This window comes from Bison bison, unplaced genomic scaffold (genome assembly GCF_000754665.1).
Source record: "Bison bison bison isolate TAMUID 2011002044 unplaced genomic scaffold, Bison_UMD1.0 scf7180017864243, whole genome shotgun sequence".
Taxonomy (NCBI): domain Eukaryota; kingdom Metazoa; phylum Chordata; class Mammalia; order Artiodactyla; family Bovidae; genus Bison; species Bison bison.
The window spans coordinates 344,296-361,845 of NW_011494815.1; the positions used below are offsets into that span (position 1 = coordinate 344,296).

At 43.0% G+C, this 17,550-nt stretch overlaps 1 protein-coding gene across 4 annotated transcripts in view; it reads right to left on the reverse strand.

The window, feature by feature from the left end:
- INVS (inversin) overlaps positions 1 to 17,550 on the reverse strand; it is a 135,812-nt gene that overhangs the window by 19,527 nt on the left and 98,735 nt on the right. For all 4 annotated transcript variants that reach the window (XM_010847029.1, XM_010847028.1, XM_010847031.1 and 1 more), the window contains 2 exons: positions 16,733 to 16,945; positions 5,563 to 5,849 (listed from right to left, as the gene is read on the reverse strand). In XM_010847029.1, coding sequence (XP_010845331.1) covers positions 5,563 to 5,849; positions 16,733 to 16,945 — 500 coding nt within the window. The remainder of the gene's footprint in view (positions 1 to 5,562; positions 5,850 to 16,732; positions 16,946 to 17,550) is intronic.

The following is a 17,550-nucleotide window of genomic DNA, read 5'->3' on the forward strand; positions in this document are numbered from 1 at the left end:
AAGTGAAAGTGAAGTCGCTCAGTCGTGTCCGACTCTTCGCAACCCCATGGACTGTAGCCCACCAGGCTCCTCCATCCATGGGATTTTCCAGGCAAAAGTACTAGAGTGGGGTGCCATCGCCTTCTCCTGTTTATGGCTAGCATGACCACTTATTCTCTAAAAAGAAGCCATTCGATTACAAACTCACTATACAACAAATTAAATAGGAGACATTAAAAATTAGAAAATACATGTGTTTATTTTAAAGTGAGAAAAATGTTTTCTTGGCATAAAACCACAAAGAGAAAATCTCAGAAGAAAAAATGAAACAAAATTATAGGGTATCCATAAAAGTTTATTATATATGAGAGAGAAAGGTTACTATCCTTATTATATAAAAAGATTTTAGAACTATTAAGAAAATGAAAAACCAATATAAAAATTGACAAAGAATGTTAGTGAATAATCCAGAAAATAAATATACAAAGCCAATAAAAATATGAAAAAATTTCATCTTACTAACTAGGATTTAGTAAATCCATTATTTGCCTAAGTGTTTGGAGAGAGTTTTTTGGTTTTTGCTTTTGAAAGGGTGGAACAAACTTCTTCAACCTTCTTGGTAAGAAGTTTGGCAGCAAGTTTAAAGAGCTATAAATATTAGAGATAAACACAAAACTTTATATGAAAAGCTGTTTGGTTTACATAGTCTGCAACACAGGCATGATTAAACAAAGCATGCTGTATTCATAATCTGATATAATAATAAGCAGCTATTAACACTTTTATTGAAAACAAAGAAATGATGTAAGAATATCTCAAAACAGGATGCCCACAATTTCCTGATTTTAAGAGAAATTAGATAATTTTTTACTTTTACTGTATAATTGTTTACTTTTAAGATTTTTTAAAAAGATTTTTGTTTATTTTTAGGATTTTTATTTTTTCTTCTTTGTTCTTTTCTCTGATTTAAATGTTTTGGTAACATACATTAACTAATTTTATAATTATGAGAAAATGTCATTTTCTGTTTAAATAAAAAGTACCCCATTACCAAAAAAACCAGCAATTAGAATCAGCTAGGATGTGGGAAAGAACCCAAGATGGAATAAAAATAATAACAAATAAACCTAACACTATTACAAATAGATGAGGTAACCACACTAAAACGTGGAGAAGGGAACTTACCAAAGTAACTTTGTAAAATCATATTTTGGCTGAGTACTGTAAGACTAAGGAATGTGTGAAAATACTGCGCTCTAGTTAGTAAATTTATTTCTCAAACGGGTATGGGATGGCAATTCTAAGACTACTTTAGGTGTATAATGGGATTGAACAAATAAGCATATATATCACAGATAACTGAAGCCAGATCTGTCAGTTGGGAGAAAAAAATTTCAAATAAAAAAGATAAAAGCTAGAATAAAATCTATGGTGTCAAATGCAATTGGAGGTACTGATATGAAAACAGTGTGTGTGTGATATACACAAATAGATGCCCAATAAATATAAGAATTTCTCAGCTCTCTCTGTTGAAAGGGCTTAGGAGCAATGACAGTCCAACAGTGCTATGCACCTAGCTCTCAGATCTTGGTGTCTATGACCATCTCCAGCAAAAGGAACCAGGTTCCGTGCAGAAGTGTGATTACAAGGCTTTGATGAGATTTCACGTTTGAAGGCACTGATATGATCACATATTGAGAAGAAAATGGATTAGAGGAATCCAGTAGATAAGTAAGACCAGCTGGGAAGTTACTGCAATAGTCCAAGACAGAGACGAAGGTAAACAAATGTTAGGTAGACCATGTGGCGGTAGTAGATGAGATATGCAGAACGGATCTGGAAGATATTTAGGAAGTAAAGGTGACAAGACCTGGTGACAGACTGGATTTTGAGTGGTAAAGTAAAAGAAGAAAATGATCAGATTTTACTCCTGGGATGGACATACAGATGGATGAATATGTCATTAACCAAGATCAGGAACAGGTTTACACGAAATCATGATCAATTCTATCTTGGACAGGTTGAGTTTGAGATACCTTGGGGATATCTAAATGATGACAGTAAATAACTGAATATACATAACTGGGGTAAGGAAAGAGGTAAGCAAGCAGAATTTGCTGCCTTAGCCACCGTGCATGTTCCAAATGTAAGGGCCACTGATATTCCCACCAGTCATACCCACTGAATCTCAAGCACTTAGCCAGTACCATACAGATATATATTCAACAAAAGCTTATTATATCTCTTATGTGCCCAATACCCTGCTGGGATACAGAAGTAAGACATATTGGTCCTTCTGATAGACTGTTTAATGGCCAAGGATTCTTCCCATCTGAGGATCCATTCACCTTTCAAATGTGATTTTGCAATATGTCTGTGTCTCCACTCTCTTGAACTGGGCTGGCCTTGTGAATTGCTCTAATCCACAGAATGTGGTAGAAGGGATGTGATAAGTCTGGAGCCCAGGCCTCAAAAGGGCCTGTGGCTTCTGCTTTCCTTTTTCAGGACACCGCCCTGAGAACAGTATGAAAGTAAGATGATCTAACTTACTGGAGGATGAAAGGGCATGTAGAAGAGAACTGAGACACCAACCGCCAACAGCCAGCTCCAACTGTCAGAAATGTGAAGGAAGACATCGGGACTTTCTAGCCTGACCACCCTTCTAGCGGCTACGAAAGCAAGCCCAGCTGATCCAGCAGAGGAACTGCCTAACCAACTCACAGAACTGTGAGAAATAATAAAGCATTGTTTTAAGCCACTTAGTTTGGAGGGTGGGGTGTTATGCCACTAGAGATAATCAATACAGAAACTGATACCTAAAAAAGAGGCTTGCTGGCCTAGCAAAAACCCAAAGCACTGACTTTGGGACTGGCAGGTGAGCAGAGGTTAGAAAGACAATGAAGAAACTATTAGTGAAGACTAGAGAAGTGCTATAGGAAGTTGCTATAGGAGTTGCTACAGGAGTCTGGACAAAAGAGAACCATGTAGCTCAGTGGTATGATAACTGGCAACCTGCAGTAACTTGGAAGACAGAAAATACACCTAATGAACTTATAGTTATGGCTTAGTTTTCCAGGAGGAATGTTGAAGAAAATACAAATGGAAGTTTTTAGCTGCATATGATAAGGTGTGGAGAGAAAGAGAGCTTCCCAGGTGGTGCTAGTGGTAAAGAACCTACGTGCCAGTGCAGGAGACATAAGAGACTCAGGTTCGGTCCCTGGAGGAGGACATGGCAACCCACTCTAGTATTCTTGCCTGGAGAACACTCATGGACAGAGAAGTCTGGCAGGCTACAGTTTATAAGGTCGCATAGAGTTGCATATGACTGAAGCAACTTAGCACGCACACACAGAGAAAGAAATAAGATAAAGAAAGAACTTTTAGCTAGACAAAAGAACTTCTAAGAATCTCAAGGGCATTTTTCCATAGTAGCCTGAACCACCCAAAGTAGAGAAAGGCCTATTTGAAAAATAATCATTGATGTGGTTTTGGAACATGAAATGAACTCAATCAGATTCACAGGAAACCCATGAATATTTCTGAAATAATTGTATCACTGAGAGTACCACCAGCTTGACCTATGGAGGCAGTTTCAAACACAAAGGAGCCTCTGGGGCCTCAATTTCTCTTATGCTGGAAACAGGCTATGAAAGCTACTCAGCTGCAAATATGGGCTACGTCTCATTGAAAAGGAAGACTTCTCAGCAGGGCCAAGAACCCAGGTGGCACAGCCCAGAGCCAAGATGAACATGGCATAGAAAACACACAGAGGAGTAAAACCAGACCTTAATCAAGGCATATTTCATACCTCAGAGTAGGAGCCTTGCTAATGTATAACCAGGTGGCTTTCAGAACTGCTATGGACTAGTGACTGCTATGGAGAAGGCAATGGCACCCCACTCCAGTACTCTTGCATGAAAAATCCCATGGACGGAGGAGCCTGATGGGCTGCAGTCCATGGGGTTGCAAAGAGTCGGATGTGACTGAGTAACTTCCCTTTCACTTTTCACTTTCACGCATTGGAGAAGGAAATGGCAACTCACCCCAGTGTTCTTGCCTGGAGAATCCCAGGGACGGCGGAGCCTGGTCGGCTGCCGTCTATGGGGTCGCACAGAGTCGGACACGACTGAAGCAACTTAACAGCAGCAGCAGCAGTGACTGCTATGTACCAATTTCTCCTCTTTTGGAACAGGAGTATCTATTGTGGTTTGTGTGCATCCACAGTTGTTCAGTCGTGTCTGACTCTTTCTGACCCCATGGACTGTAGCCTGCCAGGCTCCTCAGTCCATGAAATTTCCCAGGCAAGAATACTGGAGTGGGTTGCCATTTCCTTTTCTAGGGGATCTTCCCAACCCAGAGATCAAGTCCAAATCTCCTGTACTAGTAGGTGGATTCTTTACCTCTGAGCCACCTGGGATTCTGTTCCTATCTCACCATTGCTTACTGGATGCATGTGTGGGCCAATGTGTGTTCTTGTTGACTGTTCTCTGAATCAGAAAGATTCACACATGGGGAATCTCACACAGGTCTCAAGATCCCAGACTTCAAACTTGATGTGTTAATTGGGATGAGATTTTTGGGTCCTAAAGATAAGGGGTAAAACATTTTACATGTGGGAGAAATGTGAATAATCTGTGGCCAAAAAGTAACTGTGATAGATTATTTAATAGCCAAAAATTACTCCCATCTTAGTATGCAAAGATGGATTCTATTTCTTTATGTTATTTAGTCTGGGATGGTCATACAACTTGCTTTGATCAACAAAATGTGGTGTGCACATTCTTGAGCCTATTCCTCAAGAAGTCTTATAGCTTTTTCTTGTGCTTTGTTAGAATGATGTCCAAGACCATTGTGTAAGGAAGCCAGTCTAGCCTATGGGAGGATGAAAGGCCATGTAAAAGAGTCAAGGAATCCCAGCTGACAGCCACTATCAACTGCCAGATATTCAAGTCAGTCCATCTTAGACCAGCCAATTCAGCTGACCTCAACCTGAATGTAGCCACACGAGTGAGTGTAGATGATGCCTGAAGAGGAACTGCAAGACCCACCCACAGAATCACAAGAAATAGTAAACTGTTATTGTAAATCACTTAGTTTTAGGATAGTCTGTTACACAGCATTAGATAACTGACGCAATCCTGATTTTACAGGTTGTATAGTCTAGTGGAAAAAACAAACAAGTAAGCCAGTAATCCACTAACAGTGCAAGGTGATGATCTGTACAATAAGGATGCACAGGAAAGCTGTGGGAGCACACAGAAGGAAAAAAAAAGCTTCATTTGGTGGGAATGCATGAGTGTCAGAGGAAGGAGCATTCACTCTGAGAGCTAAAACATAAGAGGCATTTTTAATTAACATGGGTAAGGGGACTGCTATATAATGATCCCAAGCTAAAAAAGAATTTGAGGAAATACAACAGGAAGAGAAGAAAAGAGAAACAGAAAAAATAAACAGAAAATAAATGATACAGTGGCAGACTTAAGTGCTGATATAATTACCTTAAATGTAAATGGTCTAAATAATATGAAACAAAAGAGCCCACAGTCCATGGGTTAGTGCTGAATCGCAAGGCAATACACTTACCATTTGGTTTTCTGGGTTCTGTTCTCTGCAAGTCTGAGGAGAGCTGCTGCTCCTTCTGGGGGGCTCTGCTTGGAGACCCTCTACCTGGAGATCGTCTGCAGGCTTTCCGCTCAGGGCCTTGGGCCTTGTCACTGCAGGGGGGCTGTTTGCTGGGGGCCCGGCTCTGTCTGTGGGGCTCAGCTTGGGTTCTGGGCAGACAGAGAGGAGCATGGGGTCTGCAGGAATCTGGGCTTAGCCTTCCTTTCTGCTGTTCTGCCTCTCTTCGCTTGTTTTCTTCTTCTCGTTTCCTGGGAACAAAACCAAGGGCAGAGAGGAAAAAATTCAGAGTGTTACCTATTCAAGGATTACGGAGTGAGATTTGATTTCTAAAAGGAGCTACCACAACACAGGGGGGATTTGGTAATTCACAATTTCACAGATTCCTGACTTTTCTATCTGAAAGGATGATGGAGCTGGAAAGAACCTTATAGTTCAACCTGTGCCCAGCGGGGACACACATGACATGAAACTGTTTGCTGAGATACAGCAGGATCCCATGGTTTGTGTCCCTAAGCTAGTGATCCCCGGAGCTGTAACTACACTCTTTTCTCCTGTTCCAGAAAGTACATCAGAATGCAACTGAGAATGATAAGCAGAGGGATAACCTTTAATCTTCTCTATTCATTAAAAAGACCACTGGCAAACCTTAACGATTACGTGAAAAAATACGCAAATAGACCTTGAGTAAGTCACTTTCCTGTCGAAGACCCAACTTCTCCAGGTCTAAGGCTTGTATGACAGCTCGTGTGTGTGCACGTGTGTGCTCAGTTTTGTCTGACTCTTTCCAACCCCAAGGACTGTAGCCCTCCAGACTCCTTTGTCATGGAATTTTCCAGGCAAGAATACTGGAGTGGGTTGTCATTTCCTGCCTCAGGGGATCTTCCTGAGCTAGGGATTGAGCCTAAATCTCTTGCATCTCCTGCATTGGCAGGTGGATTCTTCACCATTAGTGCCACCTGAGAAGCGCTTATATGATAGCTAATAATCCTGAACTGATTTAAGAGTCTGTTTGGATGTCTTGTGAAAGCCCCAGTGGCTCAAATGGTAAAGAATCTGCCTTCAAAGCAGGAGACTAAGGTTTGATCCCTGGGTCAAAAAGATCCCTTGGAGAAGGAAATGGTTACCCACTCCAGTATTCTTTCCTGGAGAATGCCATGGACAGAGGAGCCTGGCAGGTTGCAGTCCATGGGGTCACAAAGAGCCAGACATGACTGAGTGAACAATAGTTTTTTACTTTTCACTTTTGGAATGTCTTGATAAAATCAGGGCTATGTTTTATAATGAGATGGAGAGATTTCTTTTATCAGAGTATCTGGTATCAGGGTCCCTCTTAGTTGGGGGCCTTGTTTACACAAATATTTTAATAAGCTTGAGGACAGGATTGAGTGCTGGTAGAAGAGACCCCCAGGGCCTAGGTGATGACTGACTTTGAGGCTCCAGAGAAGAGGCCTGATCTCTTAGGATACAAAGAATTTATTTGTAGTTCCTGACAGGGAGGGAAGAGATGAAGAACAAGAAAGAGAATGGAGGGGGAAGAGGAGATGAAAGACTGGGTACCGCGTGGAGCAAGAGTGGGACAGAGAATCCGCCCAGGGTTAGGGGACAGCCAAGGACTTTAGATCCGTGATTCACATACTTTAAGGAATGGGATCTCCTGGGATGTTGGTAAAACCTAGATGCTGACTTGCCAGGCCTGGGGTCGGGCTCAAGATATTGTATTTCTATCAAGCACCCAGGTCATACAGGTACTATCGGGCCTCTGACCACACCCTGAGAAGCAAAGCTTAAGAGAACAGGCAGGTCTCATGCAGACTGTTAACTATCCTCAGGTGCACTGTTAATTATACCATTATGGGATATGAAATGGGAATCTTCCTGATGACACCAGTTTTCTGGAAGGTCCCATGCTCATACATGCCTTTTCATAAGCAACATGAAAGTTGCAGGGCTAAGGTCCCAGACACAGAAGCAAGAGCTGAGACAGAGACCCCAAGCCCCCAGGAAGTCACAGAATTCAGATTTCCACAGACTGTGCAATGTGAAGCAAAGCTTATTTATATCTCAAGGGACAGGGAAGACCAGATGACAGATATCTGAGTCACACTTAAACAGAAAGCCTGGTCAACCCAACTCCCCTTCTGAAGGTGTCTCTTGGCCTGTGTTGTGAAGCCCTCCTGCTAGGTTCCCACTGGGTGCCACCCCAGAGACAGTGCTCCGGTGGGTCGTGCTGACTCCAGCGCAGCTCGAACGTTCTCATTCAGCTGTAGTCTTGTTACAGGCCTCTCCAGGCACTGACACTGGCATATGCTGCACTGCAATCGACAGGCGAGCCGGAGAGCCTGTCATCCTCAGTGCCTGCGATTCACATGGGCGGTGCCATTTCAGGGCGATTCGTCTGGGAGAAGCCTGCTTTCAGAAGAAGGTGGAAGTATCTGGGTGGCAGAGGTGCTGCTAATTGATAACAGCCTTGCTCCTGGCAGGGAGGTGGGGAGCTGCTCTCTTTACGAGGCTGGATGAGAATGTTGGTCCTGTAGACAGACAGGCGTGTAGGGTTGCCCAGCTTGGCACCTGCGTGGATATATCACTGCCATCAATGGGGCCTTTGAGGTGATAACCTAGACTTTGTTATTTGAGCAGTCATTTATTTCGCTTTGTTTTAGGAGACCAAACAGCTCTCCTTTTCAATTCCAAGAAGCTGCTGTACAAATAGCCCTGCCGGGGGGGGGGGGGGCCAACTTTGTCACTGCAGACCTTCCTGGGCCTCCCACGAGGACAGCCATGGGACAAACAGGGGACCCAGCCTTTCAGAGCGATCAGGCTGGCCAGCGCGTGGGGAGCGCTGCCTTTTTAAGACTCCTCTGGAGGGGGAGGTTCGCAAAGGGTTGGTTTTTCATTGTGGTAGAACTCAGTAAGCCGGGAGAAAGAATGTAACCAGGAGAATATATAATTACGCCCTCAGCTGATGAACAGAATTAATGTTTTTCAAAAACTGATGCATTTTGCACTTTAAAAAATCTTTCAATGCACACATTCCACAAATGTGCATTTCACGAGAACTGTGGTTCTTGATGTAAAAGTTGTGATCCTGAGGAGAAGGAGCAGGGATTAGAACTAGGAATTATGCCTGACCTGCATCCTATTTTATCTATACTGCCTCCTTGAAACAAAAAGCAACAACCACCACAATCACCACAACCACCACCACAGGGACACACACACACAGGAAACAGCTCCTGAGAACAGAACATGATCCCGTGTGTGTGTGTGTGTGTTAGTTGCCCTGGGGAAAAAAGGTCCAGAACCACTGCTTAGAGTCTAAGATGCTGAAAGAATCTCAGTTCACTGAGGCCAGGCTCTTATTTGTCAGATAAGGAAACTGAGGCAGAGAGCTTAGTGACTTGCCTAATGTTACGTGCAAAACTATATACAGAGCTGAGCTGGACTTGGCAGCTTTACTTCGTCCTGTAAAATTCACCTCACAAAATCAATTTTTAAAAATTTCAATCTTCTTCTATCATGTAAAAAATGAACTGAGTCATAAGAAGAAAGAGGCAACATCACATCAAAGTAACCATTAACAGCATTTCAAGTTAGCTTCTAGCTTAGCTTTTAGTCCTAAACTCTTAGAATCAATAATTATCCTAAAATTTCAGTGTGTTTTCTCTGACTAATTTATTGCAGAATGTCAAAGATCTTTAATCTTCAGGGTGGGCCATGCTATACACTTGACCTATTTTTGTAAAGTTCAGGAAACAAATAAAAGAGGACAAACTAAAGTTATTCTACTTTACATGAAATCTTAAAGAGGGAAAAAAACCCTGGCCATGACACAGCAAGCAACATTTTAGCTGGAAATTTATTAAGATGGCAGAATCTTAACCAGTCCCACATTTTCCTCCCCTTTTTCTCTAAGGGAAATCAGCCAGACAACAGCTTCTGATGGGCCACCAATTAGTCTGGCTTGTACTGTCTTTCTAGAGCAATTTGAACCACTCCCTAGAGGCTCACAGTATAAAAATGTGAGAAAGCCAACCAGGGATCATCAGATCTCTGACATCTGCTTCAGGTGCTGTCCACCACAGGGTGAAGAGGGTCTCCAAAGGATGGGCTAGAGGAACGGGGGTTGTTTCCCCCAGAGGAAAAAAGACCAGAGGCGTACTTTGCTGGTGCAAATCTCTGAAGGGCTGTAGTGGGGCAGAGACATACCCTGGAACTCTCCCAAGACAGATCTAAGACCCAAGGAGAGGACTTGACAAATGAGTAGCCGAGATGACAACAGCAAAAAAAAAAAAGAAAAAAGGCTGATAAGAAACCAAGTGAGCTCTGCACTGTGGCAGTTATCATCATAGCCAATGAGGTTTATCCAAGCTGCAGTTATTGCTAATTGAAAACTTTTCCAAGGAACGAATGTGGGTCAGTTGTAGTGAGTGGATGGACCTAGAGTGAAGTCAGAAGGAGAAACACGAATACTGTATATGAATGCATATATATGAAATCTAGAAAAACAGTACTGATGAACCTATTTATAAGGAAGAAACGGAGAGGCAGATACAGAGAACAGACTCGTGGGTATAGTGCGGAAAAGAGAGGGTAGGGTAGAATTGAGAAAGTACCAGTGACATACATAGACTATCATGTGTAAAACAGAGTTACTGGGAAGCTGCCATAGAACACAAGGAGCACAGCCCGGCTCTCTGTGATGACCTAGAGGGGTGGGATGAGAAGGAAGATGGGAAGGAAGTTCAGGAGAGAGGGGACATATGTATACCTATGGCTGATTCATGTTGAGATTTGACAGAAGACAAAAATATTCGGTAAAGCAATTATCCTCAATAAAAAAAAGAAGAAGGAAAAAAGAAACCAAAATATCAAAAGATTGCTTGTCGTGCAGAGAACTAGGTCAAGGGCAGTAACTTCAACGACTTGAATGTTCCACAGCTTCAGCATCTCAGCATTGGAGGCAGCTGTTTGCACAACACAGCACATTCTTGCCTCTGGGTCTGGAAAGTTTAAGTCCTGGAAGTTGATGGAGTTTTTTTTTCCCTACCCCACTGTGTGGCTTCCACAGAGAGTTGTATTAATAGTTGTCCAGTTTCATCAAAAAGAAAGCAATTCTGCCAGACACCACAGAAATAAAGCAGCTCATTCTCATTCATGAGTACTCAAGTTGCCAGTGCCATGAATACAGGACTAAGAGAGGTTTGAGAGATGTGATTAAAATGGTTTCCACAGAAAAGGAAGGTTAACTTAGCGTGTCCTGCTGTTGCACTGATTACACCTGCATTTGCCCTGGTGACTTTCTTGGTCACAGTCCTGGTGTAGGCTTGGGGCCAGCTAATTTTCTTAACTTTCTCAAGGATTTAGGAGGATACTGGTATGCTCTGCTAGGTTAGCTCTGAGTCATAAGAAGATTTTTCCTGAACCATGTTGCAGAATTGATGGTGGCAGCTTGGTGCCACTCTCTTAACAGCCATTGGAGACAACATGCACAGCTGAGTGAGCGCTGGGTTAAGACAAAAGCTGATGGGGGGCCTGGTGACCTTTGGCACCAACAGTTACATATTGCATATAAGTCAGAGAAAAGAAGCAGGGCCCTTCCATGCCAGCCTATCAGATAGTGCTAGGATCTGGAGAGCCTACTGCACAAGCATGGCTGGGGGTTGTTCCCCAGAACCAAGCCATGGCAGGAACCCTGGCTTAGGGTAAGACTGAGATCCATATGCCAACCTCCTCCCTTACTAGCTGAGTGATTTCAGGCAAGTTAATCGGTGTTACCATCCCCTGCATGAAATGAGTTTAAGGACAGTTGCCTTGTTTACTTTACTGAGTTATTGTAAGGGTTTAATGTACAAGAATTTTGTAAACTGTAAAGCACTATATCAATATAAGTAATCATTTTTATTTTATTGACAGGTAAAGCTGTTAAGCTGTCACTGGTTCTGGCTGTAAGTGAAGAAATGTGGGTGTGGCATGAATGCCTCACCATCTAGGAGTTACAGGGCTGGGCCTGATGATATTTTCAGGAAATGCTCATTGTTGAAACCACACAACCCCTTTTTCTGTAGAAGCCATATTAATCACATCTCTCAAGCCTCTCTTGTGTGTGTGTTAAGTCACTTCAGTCATGTCCAACTTTTTATGACCCTATGGACTGTAGCCTGCCAGGCTCCACTGTCCATGTGATTCTCCAGGCAAGAATACTGGAGTGGGTTCCCATTTTCTCCTCCAGGGGATCTTCCCAACCCAGGGATCGAACCTGGATCTCCTGCTTTGCAGGCAGATTCTTTATTATTACATGCTTGCTATTAAAAAGCAGAGACATCACTTCGCTGACAAAGGTCCATATAGTGAAAGCTATGGTTTTTCCACAGTCACACAGGGATATTGGAGAAGGAAATGGACACTCACTGTAGTATTCTTGCCTGGAAAATCCCATGGACAGAGGAGCCTGGTGGGCTACAGTCTAAGGGGCCGCAAAGAGTCAGACATTGCTGACCAAGTAAGAACATAGGGATATGAGAGTTGGACCATAAAGAAGGCTGAGCACCAAAGAATTGGTGCCTTCGAATTGTGGTGCCAGAGAAGCCTCTCGAGAATCCACTGGGCAACAAAGAGTAAAACCAGTCAATCCTAAAGGAAATCAACCCTGAATATTCACTGGGAGGACTAAGGCTGAAGCTCCAACACTTTAGTCACCTGATGCAAAGAGCCAACTCATTGGAAAAGACTCTGATGCTAGGAAAGACTGAGGGCAGGAGGAGAAGATGGTGACAGAGGATGAGATGATTGGATGTTATCACCAATTCAATGGACATGAATTTGAACAAACTCTGAGAGATGGTGGAGTATAGAGGAGCCTGACATGCTACAGTCCATGGGATCGCAAAGAGTCAGACAGGACTTAGTGACTGAAGAACAAGAAACATATCAAAGGCTTTAAGTCACTAGAAGTATGGAGGTACCTAACACAATCCCTGCTCTCCAGGAACTGACAATCTAGTTGGGAAATCAGACCCATACCTCCTGCAGATGCTGAATTCGAGATATGATGCATGCTAAAACAGAAGTATTAACCCAGAGCTGGGGGTTGGGGATATGGGAGACTAATTAAACTGGAAGATAATAAAAAGGTTACATAGAAATAACGTCAAAGTTAGAAAGGAGGGAAGTGAGAGAAGGTTATTTCAGGCAGACAGAGGGCACAGCTCTCATAGAATCTTTGACTCAGAAGAGATCTGAGAGCCCGGCTCTTTTATATAGTTTTTAAAATTCCTTATATATTTATCCTGGAGAGATGATAATTCAATTTCTCCTGGAACATTTCCAGTGAGAGGAAACTGATTACCTCAGAAGACAGAAAAGGTTTGGCTCTAACCTTTTCGGTTGGTACTGCATTGAATGGGGGGTGATGGGGGAGGGTCTGTCAGATTCTATCTCTTCATTGTTGCTGAAGCACAGGCTTAGTAATATTTGGTCTTTGACTTCCTCTCAAGGGAATAAGAAAATGTCATGCGTTTTAGGACCTTTGACTTATAGAATGTTATAGCTGGAAGGAACCTTAGATATCATTTAGTCCAATTAAAAAAAAAAATCTTTCTGTGATTCATGAACCATCTTAGAGAATGTGATAAAAATCTATAGATCCTCTCCTCCCACCAAATGTACATGCGCTCATAACATACAAAATACTGCCTACAGTTTCAGGGCATTCATGGAGCCCCAAAACCTGTCCCGAACTAAAAAATTTTCTTTTCATTGAGAAACTGAGGCTCAGACAAGTGGAATAGCATGGAGTGGAATGATGGAAGTGTTCTCACGCATCAGACCACAGGCGACCAGAAGATTCAGAACTAAAGGTCAACCCTGAGGAAAGGCACTGACAAACGGAAGATGTTTGGGGAGCAGGCTGCAAGGGGATCTATTACAAAGTGAGAATGAGAGCTGGGGTCGGAGTGCGAGTATCAGGAGCACCTTCTCTAATTATCTGGAAGTTGGTTTATGGAAGAGGATTTAGACTTTTCTCTTTTGCTTCAAGGGGCAGCTCAAGATCAAAAGGGAGAAAAGAACGCCTGCCAACAGTGTGACACTCAGTCATGTCCGATTCTTTGTGACCCCATGGACTGTAGCCCACCAGGCTCCTCTGTCCATGGGGTTCTCCAGGCAAGAACACTGGCAACAGAACTGTCCACTAGTGAAATGTGCTGCCTTAGAGGCACAGAACTCCTTGTCACTTGACTTTTTGAGGACACAGAACAACCTCCCATTAAAGGAACTTGAGCATCATGAGAGCTTGAACTGGGTGACCCAAACTGGATTTGATTACATAACTCTAAGAGACACAGTCTCATACACTAGTCAGAAAGAAGCTCAGGTCTCCCAAAAGCGTGGGGGTGTAAGGAAAGCTGTAAGTGAGGAAGTGAAGAAAGTTCAAGACGATTGAGATATCAGGGGTGAGGGTGGGAGGGTGGAATTAGTGGAGAGAAAGGTGAGACTTGGAGATATAAGCACAAGTAAAATGTTACAGGGTCTGACGTAGCATCACGAATGACGCCTGTATAGAGTGGTGGGACAGAAGGATTGACACAAAAGGACATTTCAGAAAGAGGAATTAGCACAACTGGTGGTGGCAGCACTAGCAGGGAGATCAGGAGGTGAAAAGAGAGACAGCTGTGGTGACGCGTTGCACGGTTCACACAGTGAGCCTGAAGTGACAGGGACAACAGGGCATGCAAATGGAAGTGTCCAAAGATCTGACGCAGTGGCAAGTAACAAAGGACAGCAAAGTGGAAGTGCCCGGTGGAGAGCTGATGATCTAGGATTAGAGTTCCAGGAGATTAAGATGTCAGAGAGATGAAGGGTTTATCTGCAAAGATAAAGTAATTTAAGTTTTAAGAGAAGATATATTTTCAATGAAAAAAATATGGCAAGGAAAGAAGTCTAAGGGGCTAGCCTGTAGTGCTGACTTCAATGTGGTGGTGGTATAATTGAAAAGATGTACGAAGGGAGAGTTCAGAAAGTTAGAGGGGATCTGAGCTTAGAGAGTGAACAAAAACCCAGCAAAAAGGAAGCTTCAGGGGAAAAGAGCGATCAACATAAACAAGTCCTATTTTCATGTGCATTCAGCTCTGTGCTTTGGCGGGTAGATTACAGTCGTGTTCATTTTGGCAACACAGTGGGGGTGTAGTGTGAGTCATAAAGTGCTTTTAAATGGATTATAGGTATTTCCTAAAAAAAAAAAAAAAAAAGCCTTAGAAAATATGACTACAACTTCTCTATCAATTTCTCTGCCAGCAAAATAGAAATCACTTTAAGTTTAATCTTTGACACCCTTACTTTAAGGAAGGTGATTTCTGCCATCCTAACATGAGAAGCTGGGGAGGGTATGTTGAGGCAACGTGATGTGTCTGGGCTGTCTTAGTCAATGAGGTGGCAGCAGCAAAGGCTAAATTTCACATTCTGATTTCTGTTCCTTAAAACCAAATTCAAAACCAAAATGAAACACTGACTCACATTTTCAGGAATAACTTTTGAGAAATAAAATGAACACAAATTAAATCAGTAATCCTCAACTCAACCATTTCTCTTGGAGATCTATGCTACAATGACTATTAGGAGGTGATGGTTAAGAAGTGTTAAGAAACTCATTTACTCCCAATAATGATGACCCATAAAGGGAAGACTGTGACTGAGAAAAACTAAAGGAAGCTAAAATTTTCAGTTTTGGTAATTTCAGTGATTATCACAGTAAACACAGCTCCCATTTACAATTTTTTTAACAATCAATTTCAGAAACTAAGAGTTAAGAACAGGGCTTCCCTCATGGCTCAGTGGTAAAGAATCTGCCTGCCAATGGGTTTGATCCTTGATCTGGGAAGATCCTACATGCTGTGGAGCAACTAAGCCTGTGTGCCACAACTATTGAGCTTAAGCTCTAGTACCCAGGAGCCACAACTACTGAAGCCCATGCATCCTTAGGCCCCTGCTCTGCAACAAGAGAAGCCATCTCAAAAAGAAGTCTGTGCACCACAAAAAGAGTAGCCCACCTCCCCGCAACTAGAGAAAAAGCCGCATAGTAAGGCAGACCCAGCACAGCCACACACACACACACACACACATACACAATCCTCCTGTGATCTTTATCATCAGATGTTTTGGTTTTATACCTGCTAATGCAATACTCTCTTGCTATTTAAAATACCCAACATACGTATAACAGAAAAGCCAAACAAAAACATAATCTAAAATCAATCACTCACAGTAAAAACAATCACAATGTATAATAAACTTCCTGGGTGGCTCAGATGGTAATGCATCTGCCTGCAATGCAGGAGACCCAGGTTTGATCCCTGGGTCAGGGAAGATCCCCTGGAGAAGGAAATGGCAACCCACTCCACTGTCCTTGCTGGGAAAATCCCATGGACAGAGAATTCTGGTGAGCTACAGTCCACAGGGTCTCAGTCAGATATAGCTGAGCAACTAACAGTTTCAGATTTATAACAGGCACAAATGACTATTTCACACACTATATCATTACCCAAACAAGTGTGAGGTCCTCGAAGCAAGTACTATTTTCTCCTTAGGCTCAAGTCAAGAGTGTTGTATGTGCAGTAAGAATTCAATCAGTATTTCTGGAATAAATTGCATTAGTTAGTAGGGATTTTTTTAGGAATTGGTAGGGGAGAGCAAGTTATTTATACAAGTTGGTTGCTTTAATCAAATCAAAACTAGACCTATATTTGTCTAGTAGAAGCAGGCTAGACATTGGCGTGAGTTTCTCTTGAAAGCAGGAAGGGTGAGAGGATCAGATACTCCTTTGTGGCTCACTGCAGGCAGGGCCCTCACCCCCAGCTCCTCGCCATGGGTGGGTATGGCAGTGATGTCTCCCAGAGTTAGAACCCTGAGCACTAACCTAGAGGAACAGCCACCAAGTAGAGACAAGGCCGCGGTCCTTCCTGTTGGCCTCAGTCCCCTGAAGGACTGGTGAGCAGAAGTGGGGAGGTGACGTGGATGTAGGGATCACAGTTACTTCAGATTCCCTCCTGGTTCCCTCTCCTGGCCACTCCCACCACCGTGCCCCCTTCCACGCTGATGCCTGAGTTGTGAGAACACAGTCTCTAGAGCTCACACTTACTTGGCAGCAGCATCCTTTCTCAACTGCTCATGCTTCATGAGGAGATTTTTCCGGTCTCGGAAAGCTTTTCGGACCTTGTACCCTTTGTAGACGGCCTGGATCTTGAAAGCAGCGATGTCCTGTATAGCTGCGATGGACAGGGCACCATGCTCCAACATGAACTGGATCACTTCATGACGCTCCCCAAGCAGAGCATAATCCAGGGGGGTGTACCTGAAGTAGGGAGATTTTTTTTTTAAGTGTTGTAAGGTAACCCTGCTTATTTAACTTACATGCACAGTACATCATGAGAAACGGTGGGCTGGAAGAAGCACAAGCTGGAATCAAGATTGCCGGGAGAAATATCAATAACCTCAGATACACAGATGACACCACCCTTATGGTAGAAAGTGAAGAGGAACTAAAAAGCCTCTTGATGAAAGTGAAAGAGGAGAGTGAAAAAGTTGGCTTAAAGCTCAACATTCAGAAAACTAAGATCATGGCATCTGGTCCCATCACTTCATGGGAAATAGATGGGGAAACAGTGGAAACAGTGGCAGACTTTATTTTGGGGGGCTCCAAAATCACTGCAGATGGTGACTGCAGCCATGAAATTAAAAGATGCTTACTCCTTGGAAGGAAAGTTATGACCAACCTAGATAGCATATTGAAAAGCAAAGACATTACTTTGCCAACAAAGGTCCGTCTAGTCAAGGCTATGGTTTTTCCAGTGGTCATGTATGGATGTGAGAGTTGGACTGTGAAGAAAGCTGAGCACCAAAGAATTGCTGCTTTTGAACTGTGGTGTTGGAGAAGACTCTTGAGAGTCCCTTGGACTG